The following is a 25,344-nucleotide window of genomic DNA, read 5'->3' as shown; positions in this document are numbered from 1 at the left end:
ATTGTGAACCGGTTTTATCTTCACAAAGTCTGCCAAAAGCTGTGACGAAGCCTGAGCAGTTTATCAAAGCCGTTGGCTTCGTGGCTCGGCTTTCGCTTCGTCATCACTGTGCAGAAAGATTCCTGCACGGCCAAAGCGAAAAACACTCTTCAGGAGTCGATCACCTAATTGCTTTTACCCTATAAATACTCCTGACGGCACATACCACTCCAAGAGACAAAAAAATTATCATTTTTAAGAGTTTTACAATATTTACAAGTTCCAGATGTACAATTTTAATTTTACCTTATTATTTATTAATATTGCAAAATGCACGCTGTCCTTGCCTGATATGTCTTATGCATCTCTAAATTATCAGAGAGGTTGGCGTTGGAACTGAACATGCTTCTATTAAAGCAGATTTTTTTAATCTGTTTAGAAATTTCTGGAAAGTGAGAAGATTGTATCTAAATGATTCATTATTCACAGTAGGGGTCCCCAAACTGCGGCCCCCGGGCCGCATCAGACCCGCCTCCCCATTTGTCCCGGCCCCCCCCACACTATAAGAAACGCTGATTGAGGGCCACATAGAACGCGACTTTTTATTCCACCCTTCTGCAGTCTGAACTACGACTATTTATTGGTTTAATAGTGATTCACATTTGACAATTTTTTAGGCTAATTTGGCATTTAGCTTAAATTTCAGATACATGCTAGCTGTTTTGGCTAATTTAGGCCTTTTTCTGTTTTTTTCTTTTGGCTAATTTGGAGTTTAGCCAATTTTTTAGCCTTACACTAGCTGTTTTGGCTAAATTAAACATTTTATCCGTTTTAAGGCTAATTTGGCATTTAACTTAAATTTCCGCTACATACTAACTGTTTTTGCTTTTTCTCTGTTTTTTTTAGGCTATTTGGAGTTTAGGTGTTTATTACTGTTAGTGGTCCGCGTCTTTTAAGATCCGCCAGTCTCCCCTGAGTCGTGCAGTTGCCCGGTGTCTTAGATATGTGTGTTGTGTTGCGATGGCCAAGAACAATCATTCAGCTTAATGTTCAAACTTCGTGCGGTGGCACACGCCAAAGAAGATTCTGGTGAGGAATCTGCACAACATTTTTAGGATGGATCCTAAACGTATCCAAGAATGGCTCAAGCAAACGGGTGATATGGAGAAGACAGCTGTAGAAAAAGGAGGAACAAGCAAACGATTAACTGGTGGAGGTGCAAAGAAAGCGAGCAACAAATTAGAAGGACTGGTTTGAACATGGATTATTGAGCAAAAATGGAAAGCTTTGAGTGTCTTTAGGAAAATGATTCACATGAGAAGATGTATGGTATCCACAAATATTACCCAGAGGTGACCTAAGTGTAAATTTTTCTGCAAATTTAACAGGTGGCTGCAGATGTTTTACGAAAAAGTTAAAATGTCACGGTAACCAAACGATTTTTCTCTGAAGTTGACATCAGTCAGTGGCTGGCTGGGCACATTCTGAGGTTGCCGACCGGTAGCAGCTCCAACTGGACAATCTGTAAATGTCTACGGACCATATCAAGTCCCACCGGCCGGCTGGTAGCCTGGGGGTATATAAAGAGTAGGCCTTTCTGCACGCTTGACAGCCTCCATCGACATTCATGGCCACGCCAACAATTTAAGAAAAAGGAAATCCTGCAGATTCTCCCCCTTGTACAGTAGAAGTTGTATTTGTGACCACAGCATAGATAAAACAGTATGTGATGTGGTGCCCTCTGATTACTACACTCTGTAGGTCTCGTCTCCCATGTACAGAGATGTATTTTCTTTTAACCACAAGCATATAACATTTAAAACAATTTCACATAAGTAGATTTTGACAAAAAATGCTGTAATATTTCCCTTTTTCTAAAGTAAAACATTGAATGGACTTGAGGTGATCACATAGATCTGGAAGCTTCTTAAACTGAGCGTAAATAGTGTGTAGCCTGTCATGTAAGCCTCATCTAAGGCCATTTATTCTAGTGTGGAGCAGCTGCACAGTGTTCAGCAGCCTGACCAATGAGATTTCTCTGACCTTCCGGTTCAGAGAAATCTGATTAGTGAAGTGTGTGTTTGTGAGTGATTGCAGCGAGAGAGACAGGGGTCAAGGTGTTCTGAGGGGAGTTCGGCCTGTCTGCTGCAAAAAAAGAAAGAAAAAGCAGAAAAAAGCATTCATACACATTTTTAAAGCAAGATCAGGATGTTAAAGCAAGACTTGCACAGGAAGAGGTAATAAAACAGTGACACGTTGGAACAAAAAAGGAACTGAACACAATGAACGGAGCCTTTTCATCAACTTGATTATAAAAATATTAAAAATAAGATGAAAATATACATATTTTGGGGCTGTGCAGCAATCAAAGACACACTTTAGAAATAATGACACAATTTTCTGTTTTCTAATATGGTTAATTTTGGAACTCTAATGAAAATTGTGTTTCTAACATGTTCTTACGGTATTTTTCTTATGATGGAGGACATATATTAAGAAAATTAAAACTCAATTTCTAGTGTTTTTATTCTAATCATTGTGAATCAGGAGCAGATGAAAAAATTTAGTTGGAAAAGGTTTGTAGCAGTAGTGTAGATGCTACAATCGCCTTCTTGATGCGCTTCATTCTGATGCATCCACTTGTAGATAAATAGATCCATTAACGTCTTGGTTGTCCTCATCTGAGCTGTCAACTGGCTCAACGCTGTACGGCTGGAATGCTCCAATATGGCTCGCCATTTTTGTGGCATCGGTAATGTTAGGTTGGGGTTGTGAGGGGCTGTAAGCTAGTGGGAGAGAGAGTAGAGAAAGGGATGCTGGGAAATGAAGGAGGGCTTAGTACTTCACAAGTCAGAGGTGAAATTCTGATGAATTCCAGCTGCTCTGCAGAAACTATGTCCTAGAAAACAACAGTTTTTAAATTTTTGACTAAAAAACACCATAATTATAATGAAAAAACACTTTATAACAGATCAAAAGATGATTGGAGTGGAACTTTAAAAGAAAACTTGTATTCACAATCCCTAATATGTGTTGAAAAGTTTTACCAGAATCTTTCAATGTTAATACAAAGAAAAATCTAAGCAAAGGAATTTGAATTTTTAGTACAAGATTTTTCTTTCACTAGGGGACACACTCCTTACATTTTCTTTATATTTGTCATATTCATAATGCATGACATAACGTGACATTTAAAATGAATATACAAGTGTTGGATTTTTCGAGATGCATCCACAAAAATATTTATGTAAATAATTTTTGTTCATCTGGTGATGCGACTGCATTTCACACCTGAGTGCAAAATAGGTGACCCAGAACGGAGCAGAGCACAGCCATGCTGGACCATACTGGCACCCAAGCTGTCCTGCTGTACTACACACCTTCAGCAGCGTGGCTGCAGCTGCTCTGTCTTGTCTCGTGTGTGTACGTGCGAATGTGTGTGTCTGTTCTTTTGTGCATATGCCCCAAAACAGAGCCTGCATGACAGCAGCTGTCCCTACCTCTCCGAGGGTCTCCCGGGCGAAGCTGACCTCCCTCTCCTGAAAGCACTTCAAAGAGGGCAGGGACGGGGCTTAGGGGGCACAAGGTGCCAGGCAGGCCAGCACGGCTGCTGCTTCTCTGGGCTTTGGGAGCAAGGGAGCTGAGGCTGGAATGTAGGTATGAGGGGGTGGAGGGTGCTGCAGGAGGTCATAAACAAGGGGAGGTGCAAGAGAATCAGGGGAGAAAGGCAGGAGGTAAGTAGACAGGGAGTGGGGATGTTACTAGATGTCTATCTGGAGATTCGGATTCATAACTGCACGTGTTATCCATTCAACCTGCGCTTTGGGGGCACCTCAGAGTGTGTGAGCATGTGTGGGATGCATTTGGCGCCACATCTTCTCATCCAGAGGGAGTCACAGGTCCAAAGCGGTGAGACCTGATGGCACAACGGACCTGGAGGGAAAACTCACATCAGGGGCCCAGAAAAACAGATTTATTTATTTAATATTTACTTAAATAACAGTGCACATTAGTTCACATTTCTGCAAATATGTCAGTGTTGGCTGAAAAGTTTATTTTCAAATCATAGTCTCTGGATAACAAACATCAAAACACATAAAATCGACAGTAGCAGTGTAATAATCCGACTGGACACATTTGGTTTGCTTAAAGTGAGGCGTTTATCCCGATAATCAGGAAAAATAATAATCAATAAATATGCAGCCATTCTGGTCCAGTTGTTCCGCTCCAAAGATGGAGCCTATTCAGACAGGAAACTCTGAGGTAACAGAGCTCAGTCCAAAAGATCGGTCTGGGAGGGGTTCCTTCAGACTGGGCACATTTGGTTGGCTTTAAATGAACCAGACCTGAATACACCCAAGTGGAGCCCGGTCCAGGACCAGGAACCGCTCTCTGACCCCTTTTCAAGGTGGTCTGGGTTAGGACTGAGATTCCTCAATCTGAATAAAATCTGTTCTCAAAGCGGAACAACTGGACCAATACAAACGTAAAGCAACAATTGTCGTTTTATCCATTAGAAAAAAAGCATTTAACTGTTTATTTGTTAGAACGTGTATTGTAAAGCCATTTTGGTACTGCTAAATGTCATCCTACCTTGTAGTTAGTTCCCTTACAGAATTCTCTTAAAAACAACTCCATAACACTGCAACCATGAGACCCAACAACTCATTGAAATGTGGTCAGATAAATGCAAGCTCATTAAAACAGCTTTTAAAGTGATAAACATTGCTTCTCACACTGTTTTCTCGATAATATATCTGTAATAAACACCTATTAGCATACCTTCATAGCCGTCTTCTTGCCAGGAACCGTCTTGCCGCATGCCTCCACTGTACCAATCTTGTATATGACCTTGATACAACTGTTTATAATTGGTCAATGAAATATAAAGTTTGAATCCGTGAACTATCCTGGCAAGGATTGCAAAGCTTAGGACTTCCATCGTGTCTGCCTCTAGTGTTTTGTTTACAAGCTTTGGTTTGAAAACAGGACAGACCGCTCGACAGACCAATCGCAAGGTTCAGGACTCGGTGCAGACCAAATGATTTTTCTAGTTTCAATACACCCTAAGAATGTCTGATGATACGAAAAAAATAGTATCTATACGGGTCATCAAAAATGTACATGTCAATTAATGAATTAAAGTTTTAAGTTACTTCTTAAATGTATTAAAAGTTGGACACTCTTAGGTCCAGATGTTACAGCCCTTAACAGAGAGAAATTTGTCCAAAATCCATACGTCAGTAGGGTGCCACACAGTCACCCATGCCTAGATAGCACTAGATTTTAAATTGATGCATTCCCAACACGAAACAGGTGGAAGTCCATGAAGGATTTTGTATATTGAACATGCAAATTTCAAGTATTCATAGTTTTCAAAATTCCAATATAAAACAGAGGTGATACGACGTTGATTTCCTGGGAAATATTTTCATCGCCCTTTTCTATAAAGATCACCACAAAAAGCTGCGTATAGATGTGTAGTATGTAAATTGAAAAAAGCCAATTAGTGACACAAATAAATCCATTTGTTTTAATATGAACAAAATGAAAACTAATTTTCCAGACTTTTGGGAGATGCCAACAAAAAAGTGCTCGACTGAGATGAATCTGTGTGAATATTGACTATTTGTTGGATGGAGAGAAAATATTATAATTATTGGTAGTTTGAACTAATTTGTGGGATTTTGGTGTAGACAGAAAACACATCATTTTTTGTGCTTGTGGTCAACAATTTTTTTATACTTATTTTACATATATGAGACAGAAAGCACTTGTAAAATTGGAAATAAATGTCTTTGCTTTGTACATTTTGGCAAAAAATGTCATCAAATGTAAAAAAGGCATCAAAAAGCTTTAGAATTTAGTTCTTTGAACAGGTGTTATTGCTTATTCTAGATTAAAAAAAAATAAGTTCATAGCGGAAGTTGGTCAAACTTTTCTTCAGAGCTTTTGATTTCCGGACTAACTTTCATGAGCTGAGGCGGCTGGCTGATCTGTGCATGTGTGTCACAGGGACACGTCTGGCCACAGCAACAGCAACAGAAGGGCTCCCCTGTGCTCCCTTCATCCTTTTCAAGCCGTCTGTGTACTTCCACCTCCGTTACCCCACCCATGCTGCCTTTTCTCTACACGCTCACAAACCCACACCTTCCCCCTGCTGCTGGTTTCTGTCCCCCTCTGCACACAGTGAGCACAAGGCCAGCTGATGGCAATAGGTGCATGTGCGTTTGGAGAGGCCGCGGAGTTACAGACGTATATCATCCGACACGTTAGGTCCACCTGTGTCTGCACTCTGAGCCCAGCTTTGGCCCAGTATCTGCCAATTTACCTTCTGCTACCGCAGCCCGACTCCACATCCCACACCAATGGGGAATTAAAAGAAAAAAAAAACCAAGTCGAGTCAGCGAGGAGAACAGAGGATGGGGGCAGTGTTGAGTTATGATGTCCAAAAATGTAATTTACTCTTTCGGATATTTTTCAGTCATTGGGAAACCTGAATGTCCTTATCATCGTGACCTCTACAAAACAGTAGGTCACCCAGCTGGAAAAAAGCTAACAATTGCTGTGCAGCCTTCTGTTGGTTTTAACTGCTGTTTTGTGGGGACTGATGTCAAATGCAAATACTTTTTTATTTTTTTTAATGCAATTTAAGATTGCATTCAAACAGACATTATATTTATTTGAGTTGAAAGTCAGGCACTAGTTGGAGACAAAGTTGCTTTTGACCGATGCTCTAACCCTTGTGCTATCTTATGGGGTCCAGATGATCTCAAGCCCTACATTGACGTGTTATCTATCCCAGGACAAATGTGAATGAAGGTGGACAGAATTTCATATCTTCCAGAGACACCAGGTAAAATAAAAAATGATCGAAAAAAATAATAAAAAAGGTTTAGCGCACTGTCTTGTGGGGTCCAGATGACCCCACTCCAAGCGTCAACATGCCTAGGATTGCACAAAGGCTAATCATGATCAGATTTAAACTGCCGCACTCTGTTTTTGACAGATTTGTGGTTCAGATTTAAATATGTCAAGAATCCATCAACTTGCAGACAGAAAAGTCATTTTGAAAACTTTTGTTAACTCTACTTGGATCTGTGTGTAGCTTTAGTTATCTTGGGGTGTACTCAGACTGGACACATTTGGTTCGCTTAAATGAGCCAGAGTTTGTTTCCCCTGATTATTTTCAGTTTTGATTGCACCCAAGGGGGCCCGAGGGCAGGACACCAGACATCGTTTTTAGAGCCATCTTTCGAGGTGGTCTCGGTTTGTTTGGAATCGGACTCAGTTTTGGTTTGTTCTGAGGTTCCTCAGTCTGAATAGGCTCTGTGCTCAAAGTGGAATAACCCCCCGAAACAGGGAAGGCCGGTCTGAATACTATACAGACCAAACGCATAGATCAGGACTCGATCCAGACCAACTGACTTTGTCAGTCTGAATAAACCCTTAAATAAAGGTCAACGACTCCTCTGAAAACTTTTAAAGTACATTTAAATTACTGTCTCCAGCCATCCCCATTGTCCCAGTACTCCTCATTCAAGATTGTTTTTCTCCATCAGTTTTATTAGAGCAAATTTATTTCAGATGTATATTTTTGGCTGATCTGCCAACAAAGTTTGGGATGATGATACAAAAAATTATGGTAAATGCAAGGTGAAGAAATTTCATGAATTGTGTAAACAAGAATGTACTTATGACTTTTAAAATGAAAATTAAGAAAAAAACCTCTAAATATCAGTTTTATTTTTGATTAGTAGACTATATGTTTTTACACACTATATGTGGTAAATTAATGAATTGGCAAACATATTAATGTTAAAATATTACAATAAAAAATAATTTTTGATTCATAATATCGTCAACTATGTTATGGACAAATGTTGTGTAATACAAAAGATATATAAACACAGTATATATTTGATTTGTTTGAAAGTGTCTATTACAAAGATATTTTAGTTTTATCCATGAAAATATAACTTCTGAGCTTCACAATGGGGATTTTATGGAATACTCTCATGGAGGATCAAACTTTTTTCAACATAAAGATAAAAAAAATGTTTTATTTCTTAAATAAAGCAGAGGAGTTTTTTATTTGGTTTAATATAATCAGTTTTACTTCATTATAACCTCTCATAATATCATTATATTTTATCATCTAGATGTTGATGGGTTTTTCAGATGTGTCAACAATCCAGAGGTGTGTTTATTACAGTGTAAGATAAAACTGCAAACTGTTCTAATTCGGCTTTGATTAATGATGAACACTAAGTAATAGGAAAAAAGGATTTGTTAATATATTGATTTGGAAAAAAGACAGTGAACCAAAACATTACGACAAATAAAAATACTTTAAGTATCATTCGTTTGAAGATATTCTATGAAAGTTAAAGTTTTTTTAAATCATAATTTAAATATGAATATGTACTTTTCCCATAGTATTCCACAAAAGCCCTCTTGCACGAGAACTGTCTCAGCTCTCGCGATAGTTGTCACATCCACCGGGATGTGGATGCTGGGATGTTCGTAGGGGAGCTTGCTGCTGCTTAGAACAGGATGAACTCAAAAAACTGTTCAAGGCAGGAGAAGACGAGACGGTAAAGTGAGGAAGAGTAGAGAGGAAGAGGAGGAGGAGGACGAGAAGAAGTAGGGGGGTTGCCGCTTCCCCCTCCTGACGTCACCAGCCTGCGTGAGAGTCAAAACAACCGTTGGCTGCGGTAACGGTAGCTCCCCGCAGCCTCTCGGAAATCCGTTTGAAGTGGCTCCAAAAGATTATTTCTGCGCGGGCTCGTAGCGCAGCAGCGACCGGCGCTTATCTTAGCTCCTAGCCACCGGATACTCTCCAAGAAGCGGGAAAAATACAAAATAATAATACAAGAAGAAGAAGAAGAAGTAAGCCAAGAGGGCTGTGAGGAGCAGGTGCGCAGGAACATCACCGCACCTGTCGCTACAGGTAATACCGGTGTTAAAACGAAAACTTTTTTCCTGAATACGCCAAATATTTGTTGAAAATTCTCGATTGTATTCCGTCCCGTGCTGGCTGCGGTGCGTGCGGGACAGTGGGGTTTCCTGAAGTGCTTGTTTTTGTTGTGTAACAGTCAGCAGTGCTGCAGGAATGACGCATCAGTCCGGGAGACGGGCATCATCCTGACGTAAAGGATGCGCTGGTGGCCCCTGCGTATTTTAATGATACAACTTCCTGGTAGCAGATTAAATAATAATAATTATAAAAACGACACTATGAAAGGCTTCCTGTTATCATTACAATTGGTTTAAGTTTTGGTAAATGCTGCTTACGTCGTTGCGATTTTCATACCTGCGGTGGAGGTGGAGGCAGCCGGCGAACTGCTGCAGGCCCCGGCCTTATTTGACTTGTGTGCATTAGGTGTGCCTCACACACCTTTGTTGTACTGATGAAAGTGGTCTGGGTGTTGCCTTTTTTCGTTTTTGGTCAGGCTGAAATGTTGTAACACTTTGCTAAGTTTCGCGACTTTTCTTGACAGTCTACGATACTTGAAAGGTACGGTGGCCGAGACCCGCCAGATTCCCTGCAAAGAAAAAGAAAAACTCCAAATAATAAGTGAAGCTGCTACAAAATAAAAGGAACACTGCTTCAAATAAAACTAAATGATGTTGCAAATAAAAATAAACAATAAAAGGAAAAGAAACACGTCTGTAAATAAAAAAAATTGATGCATAGCAGTGCAAGTGGATTATCGGGAATGGTTTTTGCCTATGTGCCACTGTGAGGATAACAAAAACAGGAATACGAATTGGAAAACAGTAAGTGAAGATGTTAGTTTTGAATGTTACTATGGCCTATTGAGTGGTCTGGTCCAGATGTATCGGTTTGGTGATATATCGCGATATTTCATTTGATGATACTTGTATCGATTTAAAATGATGACATGACGATATTTATTTAATTATTTATGAACATCCTTCACCGTCTTACTTTTGTTTTTCACTTCAACCCCCCACCTCTAGTTGGCAGCAGAGCGCACTGCTCCACACCGCAACCAAATCAACAACAAGATCCGTCAAATGTTCAGTTAGCCTCGCAGTTTTAGTTGTTATGAGACATCTACTACTTAGTTTTGACTTGGAATGGGGACTAAACCGAAACTCTGTGCCACGTTGCTGCCAGTATCATCTAAAAACGTGAATTATAGTGCTTCGTAAAGACTCTGATTGTCATTTAAATAAAGCATCTTAGCCATATTCATCCTGACATCCCACTGAAATGTTTCTGGAAAGAATGGGTTTGTTTTTCCCTCACTTTTGAAGCATCAGTTCAGGTTTATAAACAGTTTATATGCTGGATTTAGCAATCTTGCAATCACACTTTTAGAAACTTATTAGTTAAGGCACATTCATTCTATTTTTACTTATATTGAAAAATATTAAATATTGACTGTTTCTTTAAAAAACAAGTATTTTATAATTTATCAAAAGAAAAGCAGCATGAATTCTGGGTAAAAGAAACTTATATTTGAGATACAGTCGCTAAGCTTAATGCTGGGATAATTTAATAAAATAAATTTTACATTTTTTTTTACAATGACAGAAATAGAAATTCAGGTAGATTCAATTCATACTCTAAAAATGAAGTGAAAATTGTTCCGATACAGCCTTTCGAAATATTGCGATACATATCGTATCGTGAGACATGTATCTGGATACGTATCGTATCGCCAGACTCTTGCCAATACATACCCCTAGTTTATGGTGTCCCTAAAATGGAGAAAACCATACAGTCACCAGTTCATCTACCCATATGTATGTTTTCTCATTTGATCTACTTGATATGTCTTACAAGTTGTTTGACTCTTTCTGAGACTGCACCCACTGCCTTTACCGGGCTTGGGACAAGCACAATCAGAGCACTGGTTTGTGCCCTCTATTTGTCTTTCTGTTCATCCTTACCATTTTTTTATTTATTTTATTGATTTGGTTTTTTTTTTTTTTTATTCAGTTATTTGCGATTTTTTGCTGTGCATTACATTTGATCCATGCCTATTTTTGCCTTTTTTTTTTAACAATGGGACATTTTTACCTCATAATTAGCTAGTAAAAGGGGGGAAAGTACCGAATATAACCTTTTACAATTTAAAGATAAAAGCTGAGAATATAAATAAGTAGGAAAAAGATGAGACATCCATATCCAAACATATATACACGTTAAAAGGCCAGCACTACCTCCATATGCTCTAATTTTTGCTATCATGTTATCAAGACGATTGTGGATTCAAAATCTAATATGCACCCTCCAAATGCAATAATACTGCAACCAGCCTGTCATTTCCACGAAAGTATTTCTGCATTCAAGTTTAAAGTAATCAGAATGCTTTTTAACCACTTCCTGAGGCTTGCGTTGCATCAATATTTCCTGTTTTATCTCGTAAATTTAAGCAGAGGATTTCAAAAAAGTGCAAAGAAACTTTAGAAACTGATTTTTTTCTTTCTAGTCTTTAGAAGTTTAACTAGACACTCAACAGCTGATTATGTGTTTTAAAAGAATAAATCACTTTTCTTTTTAATATCAGCAGATATTGGATGTTTTTCAATGTTACACTATTTGCAGTTTGACAGACTACAGGGATGATAGTGCAGTTCTCCTGTGAACTTACATACATTAGTTTCTGGGAGTCGGCAGCTCTTTGTCGAGCTGCATCTTCTGCATTGTCGCACATAGAGGTGGATGTGGCTTCATTATTGACATCAGAGTAAAAGTTTACCTCAAGGAGGTAGATGCAGTTGTGTAAACGGGTCATGGGAAAGCTTTGTACTCACCACACAATGCACTTTAAATGCCACAGAATACTCAACTGACGGGAATAGTAGGTGACCTGCATAGGTTTCTTTCTTAATGAGAAAGAATGGAGTCTTCTCAGGTCAGATGAGTGAAATGGCATTACTGGCTCTGCTTTCAGGGCAGGGGTTGTGGTCTTACTGCAGCTGATGGCAGCCAGAGTTTGCATGAGGCCACTGATTGCAGGGGATTGATGCGAGTTGACGTGAGGTAAAGTGTCATGTTCTTTCCTTGCAAGAGGATTGTGGGCTTTTGTTTTGAGAGCTGATCCACTGCATGAAGCAAAGGACTTGCACGTCGTACTCTCACAAAGGGTTTTTGGACTTTTGAAACAACAAATATTAATATTTTGCTGAGAATCTTCTAACAACATATTTAACCAACATTTTATTAAATAAATCCTGGATGTAAATGTGTAATTTGAGATTAAATGCATTACTATTGGTAAATCCTTGAGAGTTATCAGGGTTTCAAATGCAAAAATGTTTCTTAACCGGGAAAAAATGAAAATTTTAAACCATATTTCTTGGTTTCTGCATCCAAAGTGAGAAAACAAAAGAGAAATCTAGGAATAGCTGTCTAGTCCCATTCATGCTCCCAAAAGAAAAGGTCAGTGACTCACAGTTGGTGTTGTGCTGCTTCTAGTTTTTCCTCCTCATCTCTCTGCTTTTGCTTCTCTCTCTTCTCTCCCACTTGATGCAATCCATATGGTTTAGCAGATTAAGGTTAAAGCTAACTGAAGCTTTATTAAATAACAATGTAGTGTTAAACCTTAATCCACAGTTGTATTGAGTCTATAAAAAGAATTTGATCCTCATGAGTGTAATTACTGAGGTTGACTGTCCTTTATGTGTTTCTCTTACTAACAGATGCTCAAAGAAAACAACTTTTTCCTAAGTTTTGCTTCATTTGTTGTATGTCATTGAATGAAGGGGATTACCATGTATAGAATTAAAGAATTGACTTTAATTTAGACAGAAATTTAATGGATCTCACAATTGGGAAAATGATTAAAAATATACCACTAAATGTTTTGTGGTGTCTTTTATGAAAATTAGTAAATAAATCTATTGTTATTAAGACATTTCAGAATTGTTTCAATAAATCTATCAATCAAGTTTTTTTTATCAATAGTTTTCTTGTATTTTGTCAGGCTTACACAACTCTGTTAGCTTCTGTTGTAAGAATTCCTTTTTGGATCAGTAAACGTTCTGTCTTTGTTCATTTCAATTACTGTGGCGTTCATATGCAAACAAAATTCTTCTAGAAAATCAAATCAAATCGTGAACTTCTTAACCTAAACCGAATCCATTCAATTTTGGGCAATAAAATCCATAAGCAGATGCAGGGACGAACCGTCAACACAGTCCTTTTTAACATCAAGGTAGAAGATGTTTTTTTTAAAAAGTATGTTACGATGTTAACATGAGTCTGAGATGAATCCTTTTTTTATGTTAGAGTTGCAACACTAAAATCCTAACTTAGGGAGTGGAGAGAAGGAAAGGTGAAAGAGAACAAGGGCTGATTCTGTCTGAAACGAATTCTGAACCTTGTGTTTGGTCTGTATTCAGACTGTATCTATGTAGATTGTCAGGAAAACACTGTAAGAAGCAATATTACTCTAAAAGTTGTTTTAATGAACCTGCAGTCTTTTGACTACATTCCAATGAGTTGCTGTTGCATCGTTGCTCCATGTTTTTCTGCAGCTTTCTGTTTACATCCCATAATCCCAGACTACGGTGGCTGTTTTGGTTCAGTTGTTCCACTCTGAGATTGGAGACTATTCATACAGGAAACTCAGAGCGAACCGGAGCTCAGTCTGATTGGAAACGAACCAAAACGCCTCGAAAGATGGATCTGAGAGCGTTCCTAAGGGTCTTTTGGAGCAGAAATATCCGGTTATCGGCAGTCTGAATACAGACCAAACACAAGGTTCAGGACTCAATCCGGACCAAATTAAGCGGACTCGGTCTGGACCAACAAACCTTTCCAGTCTGAATACATCTTTATGCTCATTTCCACTGAGGGCTCCAGACCGGACTGGACCAGACCAGTACACTATTTTGAACGTTTCTATAATAAAATGGTTCCATTAGGCCATTAGACCGATTCATACTATTTTTCTCCCCCGTTGGTTGTAGCTCCATAGAAAAATGTAATGGACCAGTTAGGGCGGAGCTACTGTCATCACATGATGAAATTCATTGATTGGCGGAAAGGTATTATGTCAACAGCAAGCATCTGACCAGCGGTTTCCTGACTCAAGGTCCAAGCCGAAAGTTTTGTCCTCTTTCCGTCTGTATTCCTCTCTTCCTCCTGCAATCTTCTTGCAAAGAATAATTAATTCTTTGCATTCAGTATTCCTCCCTTATTTGCAGGGATTAGGGACTAGAGACACTCCGCAATACGGAGAACCGCTGTAGTCGCACTGTTATGTTAAAGCTATGTCAATGGTCCAACACTCAATGGAAATGCTTACTTGAATTGCCCGGATTCTAAACCGGCCAGGAGCGGACCGGTCCAGTCCAGGCCAATCAATAGAAATGAGGCATTAATGTCTTTTTCTGGAAAGTTTTCTCCTTTTTTAACTTGACAGTTCTTTAAAAAAACTGTTTTTCTCAGATTAGAAAGGTGGAAGAAAACTAATGAATTTGTGGGGAATTAAAAAAAGAAACTTTCAAAAAGGATTAAATTCAATTATATATCTGGAAAATTTAACTATAACAGATTGTATTATATTTCTGTCAGAAATGGAAACAATTCGAAAAACTAAAATTTACCACAAAAGTTTGGTTTGACAGTTTGCTGAACTCAGATATAACAAGTAAAAAACAAGGCAAATTAAAGACATCTTAAATAAAAAAGTGTAAAATCTCCCCTTTGGGAAAAGGGATAACCTGGTTTTTATCTAATTGTCTTGTAATCGGGACCATATGTGGGTTACGTGACTAAGCATTTTCAGCTGGTCACGATTCCTCTCGCTGAATCAAAAAAAGGTGTCTGTGGGTGTTTTCCAGTCTCCTCCTGAATGCTGCAGTCCCTTTAAGAGTCTGCAGCAGTGCAGACGCTCTCTGATCTGAATGCTGATTTCCACTTAGAGGCTATGACTGTAGCTAAACCATCGTAGTGCTCGTCTCCATTCAAGCGAGCGGCGCGGTGTTGCTGCGCGTTGTGTAATAGAGTGTAGTAGGGTGCATTTGAGGTGAGCGCAGCCGCTCTGCTGAGGGAGGGGAGGGGGTGAGATGACAGAGAGGTGCAGAGATTTGCAGAGGGAGAGTGCGAGAGCATCCTCAACTGCAGTCGTAGCTATTTTTAACCAATCCTAAATCCCGACGAGCTCTCCCACGAAGCATATACGCCTCACGCTCTAACAAAAGAAGATGTATAATAAGGGTATGATGACGTTTGCACCCAGCACATGCAGACATGTGATGTGGAGAATCTGAAGCAGTAAAGCTGCACCGTGTTGATGAAAGACGGCGTTTACGGCAAAAAGAGGAACTGGGTGTATGTCTGTGAGGGAGGGGCCAGATGGGTGGAAGCGTTTGTCCTTACAGTAACTTATTTGTTTTGTCAGATATTGTGAAACAGCTAAGGGAAGTAAGAAGGAAGACAGAAAAGAAAAAAATCTTCTTTTTCTGTCTGTTTTTGTTTTTTTTTTTAATTTTCTCTTTCACTTCCTTCCAGGCTGAGTCACTACTGGTGTGGAGGAAGCTCTGGAGAGGGAAAGCGAGGGCTGGAGGAGGTGGAGAAGAAGAGGATAAAAAGACGAAGAAGAAGAAGAAGGGAGGGAGATAAGCCACAACAGGAAGTGAAACGACACACACACATACATGTTTGTGTGTGTGTCTGAGAGAGACTGCGTAAACTAGAGAACGAGAAAGGAAGGAAGGGAGGGAGAGTGACGCGGAGGCTGGGAGAGCCGGGCGCCCCCCCCCCTCTCGCTCCTCTCCTCCTCCTCCTCCTCTCCCTCTCTCCTCCTCTACTCCCCTCCTCCCTCTCTCTCTGTGTGGAGCAGGCGTGTAGCGGCATCAGACTCGACGTGAAGGAACCATGAGCGATGTCACCATCGTTAGAGAGGGATGGCTCCAGAAAAGAGGTAAGTGCACCCACAACCTCCCCTCGTGTTGCTCCTCTGCACGCCGCCTCTCCCTTCTCCTCTCTTTTGCGTTGCCTCTCGTCTAGACTGAGGGCCTAGCTGCGCCGGTCCACATGTGCCGGTGGGAGGATGGAATTGTTTGCAGTTGAGTGTGTGACTGATCATATGGATGCCTGATTATCTGTTCAGGCATACAGTACCTGGAGTGATTTCTCTTTAGGATAAGCATGGTTATCTGTCTGCTGACTGACCCTCTCTTTGGTTCATTCATGATAAAGTGGTGTGTAGTTTTACACATGGATGAGACTGTCTAGTGGCTCATCCTTTACTTTCACTGCATCGTCTTTTTTTTATGGCGGCCTGGGAAGTCAGTTTTGATTTCTCTAATGGCAATAAACAGAGCTGTTGCCCAACTCCAGCAACTCCAGCCAAGAGAGGATACTAGATGTTATCATAGCAAGTCATATGACACATCATTGGAAGGGACGGTTGAAGTTCAGGGGGGCAGTGACAGCACATCCGGTGTGAGTGAGAAATCCACAGCATTTGTTACAGTTGAAGGAACATGTTGCAGAAGGGCCACTTCCCCGTTTTCAGTTTGTTTGGTGAGTTTGCTGCAACAGGTGATTGAACAATTGAAATGTAGTCGACCCCTATGGAGTAGAAGCTGACTCATGCTACGGTCACGAATACAACTGCCACCATGTGATGGGGAGAATCTTCAAGATTTCATGCCGCCGCCCGATTTTTGTTTTGAAAACCGTTGGTCATAAATGTAGACACGGCAGTCAGGCGTGCAAAATAGCCCCGCTTTTTATATACTCCCGGCCGCCGTTCAGACATTTATTGTCGTCCAGTCAAACGGAGCTGCTTCCGACCGGCGATCCACTCTATGTTATGAGGAAAAGTTGCAATGTGCGATATTGGTTATCAATATTGCGATGACAATATGACTTGCGATACATGAATAAATAGAAAAACAGAAAAAAAGTCAAACATCCTTTCTAGGCCAACGATATAGGAAAATCTGTGGTATGTGATACCTGTGTTGAAACTGTGATAATGATATGGCTTGGGATAAATGATCTATTAGCAAAAAAAAAAAAATACTAATACAAATCCATTTCACTGCAACAGTAAATAAAAATCAACATAACATCGAAATGTCTGCGGTCGTCCACTGACCGATCTGAACTTTTATAGAAAAATCATGCGGTCACCGTAATATTTTAGCTATAAAACCTCCGCGGCCACCGTGCACTACTGCCGAGCGATATGATGATACATATCATGTGGGCGATAGAAAAGTGTCTATCGTAAAAATATGTTTTCCTACTAAGAAACTTCAAACTGTTGTGCTCTTGAATAAAGAGTTTCTCATTTGTAACGATTCAGTTACGTGTTACTTGAAAAAATAAAGTCAGAGAAAAGTATGTAAGAACATTTTTTCAGAGAATAACTTTATATACTTTGTTGTGGTATATCGTGATATATATCGTTATTGTGATATCGAGTAATTTATATTGTGATATACAATATTTCCTGCACTACCGTGTGGTGTGATAGGAAATCACCTCTTGATTACAAATGCTGTTACCTGACCACCTGCAGAAATTGCAGAAACATTTGCATTGAAGTCGCCGGCTGTGGCATTTTGGGATATGTGACCGTAGCCTAAAAGGGATGAAGTAGTTCATTGGATGTTTGCATATTTTCACTGGAGCTTCTCTGACTTTGTATTTCTTTTTTCCCCCCTTATAAATCAAAGTTTGTTGTGCTTGTGTGTCCATTGTGAATCCCACAGGCACACGGGTAACAGTGTGTGTGTGTGTAGTGGGAAGAGAGGGGATTTCCAGACTTTAAGGCGAGCATCATCCCCTCGACTCTGTGATGGTGTCTAGGAATGTGTAACAGAAACTGTTGAACAGGAAGTGAAACAGATGCACAACGGAGCGCAGACTTGTGGGAAATGTAGGCTCGTCCACACCTCGGCTAAAGAACATGTGTAAAACATGGACCCGGTCCTCCGTCGGTTTGTCAGACACGTGGACAAACACAGACAGCGTGGCAGGCTGAATGGAAAAGAACTCAATGCACTCAGTCACGACTCAACAATATCAGTGTGAGACAGAGAGGTAGGGGAGGGGCCTCTGTTGGTGTCAAGAATATGAATATTTGTCTGCATCAAAGGCTAAAATCTTTGTATTAAAGTGTGTGGGGAGAGTGCTGACTCACTGTCCTGGTCGTGATAAGGCAAAGACTGCAGCATTAGTCATTAGGTATTGGAGTGAAACAGCAAAAAGCATCAGCTTATCTGCTGAAACTTCTAAATACTGATTATATAGGCATTTTACCTCATTTCATATATATTTAAACAAAAAGCTAAAAAATGAAGTTGTATTCTTATAGATGTAGCAATAAAATAAGTGGCACAAATATTGATTAATAAAATAGAGCAATCGACAGGTATAGATTATTTAGAAAATGACTTGTTTTACATAATTTACTAAACACGTGCGGCCAGTGTTGAAGGTTTTTCATGACCACATGAACCCAGAGGAATGGTTACAGTTGGGGTTGGATAACACATGCACCAACATTTAACCTTGGACACACTTACAATACATGTAGGCAATGTGCATCTTGGTCATACGTATCATGTGGGAATAACATCAGCCTTTAATTAAAACTTTTGGTTTTGTTTGATAAAACTGTGTAATCAAACTTTATGTGGCCTTCTGATTGACAGATAATTGCTATTGTCTTTAAAGGGCCTATATCATCTTAAACTTTCAGAGTAAGTTATATCAATATATACGATCATATGTTAACTTCATCCCACTAAACGCATTTTTTAATGAAATATTAGTTATTTTTGTTACCTCTTTTCCTACCCGGAAGTGATCTCTAAAGCTGCGTTCACACCGAGCACGATTCAGTCAGCAGAGGTGGCCAATTTCAATGTTAAGTCAATGGTACAGACACAATCTGAGGTCCTACGGTGCAATTTGGGCGATGCGGCAAGAGTTCAAATATTTGAACTTTGGTGAGGTCATCAGGGTGCATCAACTAATCAGGGACTCAACTTTAAACATGTGACGTTTTCATTGACTCGATCAGCGAGTAGAATAAACATCTAATATGGCGGATCGATCTGATTGTTCTCACTGTACCAAGAGAATCTCTGAATGATCTGAATGATCTCATGAACCCAAACATGGAGTGGGTCTGGTGCTGGCAGCGTAGACTCTTCCTGGAAGGGGCTGTTCCTCACTTTGTGATGTCACAATGTGAGGACCCACGTGTGGATTGGAGGGCCTGGTGCTCAGAGAGGAGGGTTTTAGAGGAATGCTCAGAGATGTGTGAATGGAAGCAAAAATAGCAAGAAAAATACTACTTTGTGGGGTTTTTTTCATGAAGAATTAAGATTTTTTTTTTTGCTTGATATGGACTCTTTAAAGAAAAAGAGCTCTGAAGTGAGATTGAAGTAATTAGTAGTTAGATGCTTCTGCAAATGTTGCCTTTCAAAAAAGACAAAATGCATGAACATCTGCTTTTAATTATAATAGAAATCAATTTCTCTGTACTTATAACTAGATTATCTCAGTCACAAAAAGAACTAGAACAGTGGTAAAGTTTTACCTTCGCATTCATTATTGTTACATCCCATTGGGTCATAAATAGTAAACAAAGTGAAATTATGACCATAATCGTTGTATGTCACAGTATTTGCAAGTTGTTTGACTGGAACATTGTTTGATTAAAATTCGTATTGGACTTATTTGTTTAATATGTATAAAAATGTATACTTTCTCAATCAATTCATCTCACTGGTCATTGGATGCTTTTGTAGCTGGCGCTAAGTCACAACAGAATACATTATCTTCATTAGTTCTGTTAAAAAGCAGAAAGAGTCGAAAGTCAAAGAAAAGATAAAATTACAAATCAAACAATCATGATTCTGATATATAAATAAAGCAAAAAGAAACTAAAAAGAGAAACAACTCCTGACACGACCGCGTTTGGACTCAGTTTTCAAAGCTAATCAATATCTGGGCAAGCAGACAGCATCCTGAAGAACATCATCTTTGCTGCAGCGTGTGTCCTCAGATGACTTAAGCTTTATTACTCACTCCCTACAACAATTACTTTTTTTTCTTTTATGCAGTCTGGCAGTGAGGCACAGTCTGTTGCATCCTTTCTTTATGATTGTAAAAAGATGGACAAATCTTTTATTCCACCACACTCTAATGACAAAAGTATCTTATTATTTAGGCAAAACCTGCTGATTGGTCATATATTTAGGTGCAAAAAATCATGTTTTATTGATTGCATTTGAAGTTCATTTTTTTCCTCCCTCTGGTAAAATAAAATGAACTTAATTTCCGCTGCAGCTACAATGTTACCTTCAGTCAACCTGCAAGAAGCCACAGAGGTCACAGTCGGCCGGTGTAGTTGTGGATACTGTTACCTCCACCGGTATCAACCCGCACAGCAGTCAGCACAGCAGATGGCCAGGAGGGAGGGGAGAGATGGGAAAACAGCATAATCTTTTCCCTGACACTCTGTCCTCAGAAGTGTTTTGTTCTGCAAAGTTATTATTACATATTTTTTTTTTGCTTTAAATCTCTGACTAATGTGCAGGTGTGTGATCACCAAATGAAGTTTCTAAAAATAAAGTATTTCTGGATCTTCATGATGTCTTGAAGCCTCAAGCTGAATGGATGCGTTTGCTCCGCCCTCCCTGTGGTCTACCTCTACCGTGTCATCCCTCAGGGAACTGTATTTGCCTTGCTGCTTGCATTATTTCTCTGCGGGGTTCATTGGGTGCAGTGCAGCGCTGTGCAGCGAAGCAGCCATGTTGGCTCAGTGGGTTCAGTGAGTTCAGTGTCGCTGGAGGCTGTCTGGCTGGATCAGGTGGCAGTGCCAGATCTCTGATATCAATCACCAGTCGTTGCCGCCACCACTGTCGGCCGTGTCTCCCCTCTTAGCTCCTGTCCTCTCCTCACCTTGCACGTTCTGTACTCCTTTTCTGCAGCTCTCTTACTCGCAGCGTAGTAGCCCACAGGCAGACAGTGAAGGCTTTGTTATGAATGGCATCCTCTTGCACATCCGGAGGAAGTGTACGCTTCAGTGTGGCTTTACAAACTGTCTCCATTGTCCCAAGAATGACTCACTCTACACTGCAGATAATGGCAGACAGACAGACAGACCAGGCCGCAGAGCTTGCAGGAAAACCACGCAGCACAGACAGGGAGATGGTTTGTGACAGATACAGTCACCACAGAACAGGAAAGATGAATTTTTTGTTGTTTGTGGCAAAACGCACCAAAATGAAAGCATCTGAAAGAATTCAATTCCATATGAATAAACCTTAATAGATAATAAACTAAAACATTTTTATCTATCACACATTGTAGCTTCATATTCAGTATTTTTCATACATGTAGCACATTCTGAACTTAATGGCTTTAAGCATTATGACTCTGTGAAATCAGTTGGCAGATAAGAGTGGATTAATGGCTGGGTGTGTGAATGGACCAACGTGGAGGGAGGCAATCTTGGATAAATGAATGAATGGATCAATGAATGGAGTGCTGATGGCTGCAGATGGAGAACTTGGATAGAGGTAGCTGGAGCGGGTGGAGGGAAGAGCGATTGAATAATGGGATTAGTTTGCAGCTCAAGATCTTCAAAATGCTGACCTCAAATATTTGATCACAGTGCCAGTGGATGCACTGTGTTCACACATGCACTCCTTGTAGAAAATATGGTCAATATTTAATTGTAATTAAATTGTAGACATTATCATCATTTATTACCACACATTGTTGCATCCTCTGCCTAACAGGAAATGTGGTAATAGTGCTGGACTGGAGTTTAGGTCTGTATCGTCTTGAGCTTATAAGAAAGGGCATTAATTTATTATTTTATGGGGTATGTAATCATAGTTACCTTACTGATAAATATAATTTTTCTCCTTGTTGTTTTAAAACTTCCCGTTCATATGCTCCATAATGTGTTGATTAATGATATAAAATAGGCATGCTATTGCATTTAGATTCGAAGAATAAACTAAAAGGCTAAGATGAAAAAATTTAGCAGCTGAAGTTGTAAAAAATATTCATAAGCCAATCAATGCAATTAAGCAAAAATAAATTTCTTTGTATTCAAAATCCTAAAATGAATAAAAAGTCTTGAACACTTACATAATTTTTGAAATAATCAGGTTTAGTTGTAAGAAAAACTAACTGAAAAGGCAACTATGCAATGAGCTCAGTCTGCTTCATGTGAAAATCACTTAATCATTGACTGTATAAGAGAACCGGACCGAGTGAGTGTGATGTCACTCGTAGAAAACAGCTTACTTCCGGCTCCAACGAAATAAGGTCAATTCATTTTGTTGCGGTATGGACACCGCTAGGGCATCACGATATTGGAAAAACTTGCAATGTCTGATATCAGTGATCAATATTGCGATGATGATATGACTTATGATACATGACCATTCAGCATAACAACTAATACATCATTTCAATTTCACTGCAACATTTTCATATAAATAAATTCAACAGAACTTAAATTATCCTCCAAATGATCCATAAATTCATAGGAGACGAGGATCTAACATAAAGAAGTCCATCTGTTTGATCAAATGTGAAAAAGTCTCAATTTCATTTGTTACTCACTCTACCATATGATTGTTTTCGCATGTGTAAACATTTAAGGTAATAATTTATTACAATTTAAGTTGTCTTTTTCAATTCGTGAATTGCCCAGGCTGATGATAAATTGCGATGTATTGTGCAGGACTAGACATCGCCAAGTTTGAACCAGAAATGGTCATTATGCTGTGATTGGTTAGTCAGTCTTAGTCATCATTGCTATGACAACTGCTCTTCCCAATCAGGGTTGAGCTTGTTGGAAGTTCTCGACCCAACCACTTGAAGGAGAATCCGTCAATCAAATTGGTTATTTTATAACGTGAATAAGTTGTACTACAGAAAAAAAGTCATGAAAAAATTAGGATTAGCAAGAACATGTTTAAAAAAGGAATAATTTTTGTTCTGACATACCGTGACTGATATTTCAATTGAAGTCTATGGGATTTCGGCTTCTTAGAACCAGTGGATTCTTCCTGTTTGGAATGCGATAGGGGAGGGGGTCACTCAGTCCAGTTCTCACATACAGCCAATGCTATTAACACAGGAGGTCCAGGATGATTTGAATAAAAATGTGCATGCCAATAGGCTTTTCAGTGACTGTCAGTCCAGTGGTGGAAAACCTCCCTCTGTCTGCGCTTACATAACAGTGATGAAGAGTGTTCACTCTGCCAGCCAGGGAAGCCTCTCTAAAGTTACTGAACATTGATTTACAGCCAGCTCAGTGGCCGGATGGTAGAGTGATCGACTGGGAGATTATGGGTTAAAAATCCATTGTGGGGTCACACCAAAATTTAGAAATAGTATCCACTGCTGGATATTTGGCACTAAATACCCGCTCTGAGGAAAAGTGGGATTTTTAGCATGTTCTTGTGGTATTTTTCTGATGATAGAGGATGTATATAAAAAAAAAATAAGCTTTTTTTTTTTTTAAGATGGAAAAACGCTGTTTATGAACACCTGTAGGTGTGATGTAGAACCTACTACGGCAAGCCACAGGCTCCATGCTCCAGTTTACTCTGATGCAACTGCTTCTAGATGACTCCATCTATTAACATCTGGCTCAAAACTGTACAGCTGGATAGTTCCAGTGTTGCTCAAAATTTTTGTTTGAAACCGTAATGTTAGATTGGGTTAGGGTTGGATGGATGACGGGAAGGGGGCGGGCTTACTCCGCACCAACGGTCCCGCCCACAATTTGGAGGCAAATTTCTTATGAGCTACTGCTGCTTTGCAGACACTATGTCCTAAAAAATTAAACAAGTTTTTGAATTTTGGCTTAAAGATGGCATAATTGCAAGTAGACTCTCACTAAAATCATCTTCTGATCAATTTTAAAAGTGTTCCCAGTAGGTTTTTTGATTGATTATGCTGTTTTGTAGGCAAAATAAAAAAAAATGTTTTCCTAGGACACAGTTTGTGCTAACAGAAAGTAGTTAATTCGAATTTTGCCTCTGAGTTGTGGGCGGGACCGTACTTTCTCCTGCTAGCTTACTCCAAGCTAACATTAGCAGTGCAACAAAAATAGTGAGCAATGTTGGAGCTATCCAGCTGTACAATTTAGGGCCAGATCCCAGGTCAGACGAGGAAAACGAAGACGTTGATGGATCTATTTGTCTGAAAGTGGATGCTTTAGAATGGAGTGGAGCAGAGAGCTTGTGGCTATCCCAGTGGATTTGTATCACAAAGGAGACCTTTTTCAAACAGCATTTTTATATTTGCTCCCGATTCAAAGCAATTTGGGTAAAGAAATACTCAGAAATGCAAATTTTGGGCTTAATTTACTTCATATATGTCATCCATGATCCATCATCAGAAAAATGCTACAAGAACATGTCAAAAACACAAAAAACATGATTAATATTGGAGTTATTCTTTAAAAGACCACTTGGAGCACAATAGATCAAATGATGATCAGAGGGGGACTTTAAGGTTTGGGTTGGGGGGTTACTCTCCAATGGTTCCCACATTTTATTTTTTAACTCTAAGGTCAAAGTGAGGTCTTTTATGAAGTTTTGAAGCATTCAACAGTTGGGATGACGGGGTGACGGCCAATGCTTTCATGTTTGCAGCTCACACATCATTTCCCCATTTTCTCTGTTACCTAACATGGGTGCAACTTTTATAGCCGGCGGTTAAAATAAAACCTTCTTCATACTCACTTCTACCTCTACAACAGCCACACCCACAACTGCGGCCGTGTCAAATAAGAATGATTTTTTTTGGGCCTGAAAGGTGTTGGAAGTACCACACCTATTGACATTCCTGAAGCTGGAGTTCAGGATCCTGCTGTTTGAAAGGCTGCCTCAGACCACAGCATTCAAACACCTTCACACTCATTAAGCTCTGTTTTAGGAGGCTGTTTAAGACCAAACTCAAACTGAAGCTGTTTCTGTCTGCAGTCGTGTAGCTGTTTAACGTGGCAGCAGCCCTGTCCTTATCTGACAAAGCCATCTGAGTCCAAGTGGAAACTGGCATCTATGTTTAAATGCTCTGACAGAGATTAAACTAAAGGGGTGCTGTGTCGGTAACATCTTGAGGTTCTGTGGGCTGGTCGGAGTAGGCTTTGGATTGATTAGAGGAGGCAGGTTTGGGTGGGGGTTGGTTTGGCTGATTTAGGCCAACAGATTAGTGCCAAGCTAACAGCTTTTCTAAAAGTTAGCTGACATAGGCATTCTAGACCAAAAGGTGTTTTGTTTATTTATGGCTGTATTTTATAAACTACTAAATGAAATTGTACTGGATACATTATTAAATATTCTCCACTTTGCTGTATTCTCACAGAGAGCACT

At 39.6% G+C, this 25,344-nt stretch overlaps 1 protein-coding gene across 4 annotated transcripts in view; it reads left to right on the top strand.

Annotated features, from left to right (window-relative positions):
* The first annotated feature begins 8,461 nt into the window (after window positions 1–8,461).
* Window positions 8,462–25,344, top strand: part of akt3a (v-akt murine thymoma viral oncogene homolog 3a) — a 63,741-nt gene continuing 46,858 nt past the window's right edge. For 2 of the 4 annotated variants that reach the window (XM_024297591.2, XM_024297592.2), the window contains exons 1-2: window positions 8,462–8,932; window positions 15,479–15,890. In XM_024297591.2, coding sequence (XP_024153359.1) covers window positions 15,845–15,890 — 46 coding nt within the window. In that variant the 5' untranslated portion in view covers window positions 8,462–8,932; window positions 15,479–15,844. Of the gene's footprint in view, window positions 8,933–11,912; window positions 12,002–15,478; window positions 15,891–25,344 lie in introns of all 4 variants that reach the window. The other 2 variants (XM_024297590.2, XM_024297589.2) reach the window with 2 other exon arrangements.

The sequence above is a fragment of the Oryzias melastigma genome, linkage group LG15 (assembly GCF_002922805.2).
Source record: "Oryzias melastigma strain HK-1 linkage group LG15, ASM292280v2, whole genome shotgun sequence".
Classification (NCBI taxonomy): Eukaryota; Metazoa; Chordata; class Actinopteri; order Beloniformes; family Adrianichthyidae; genus Oryzias; species Oryzias melastigma.
The sequence above is the reverse complement of the archived record's forward strand: the minus strand, read 5'-3'. Positions and strand labels throughout refer to the sequence as shown.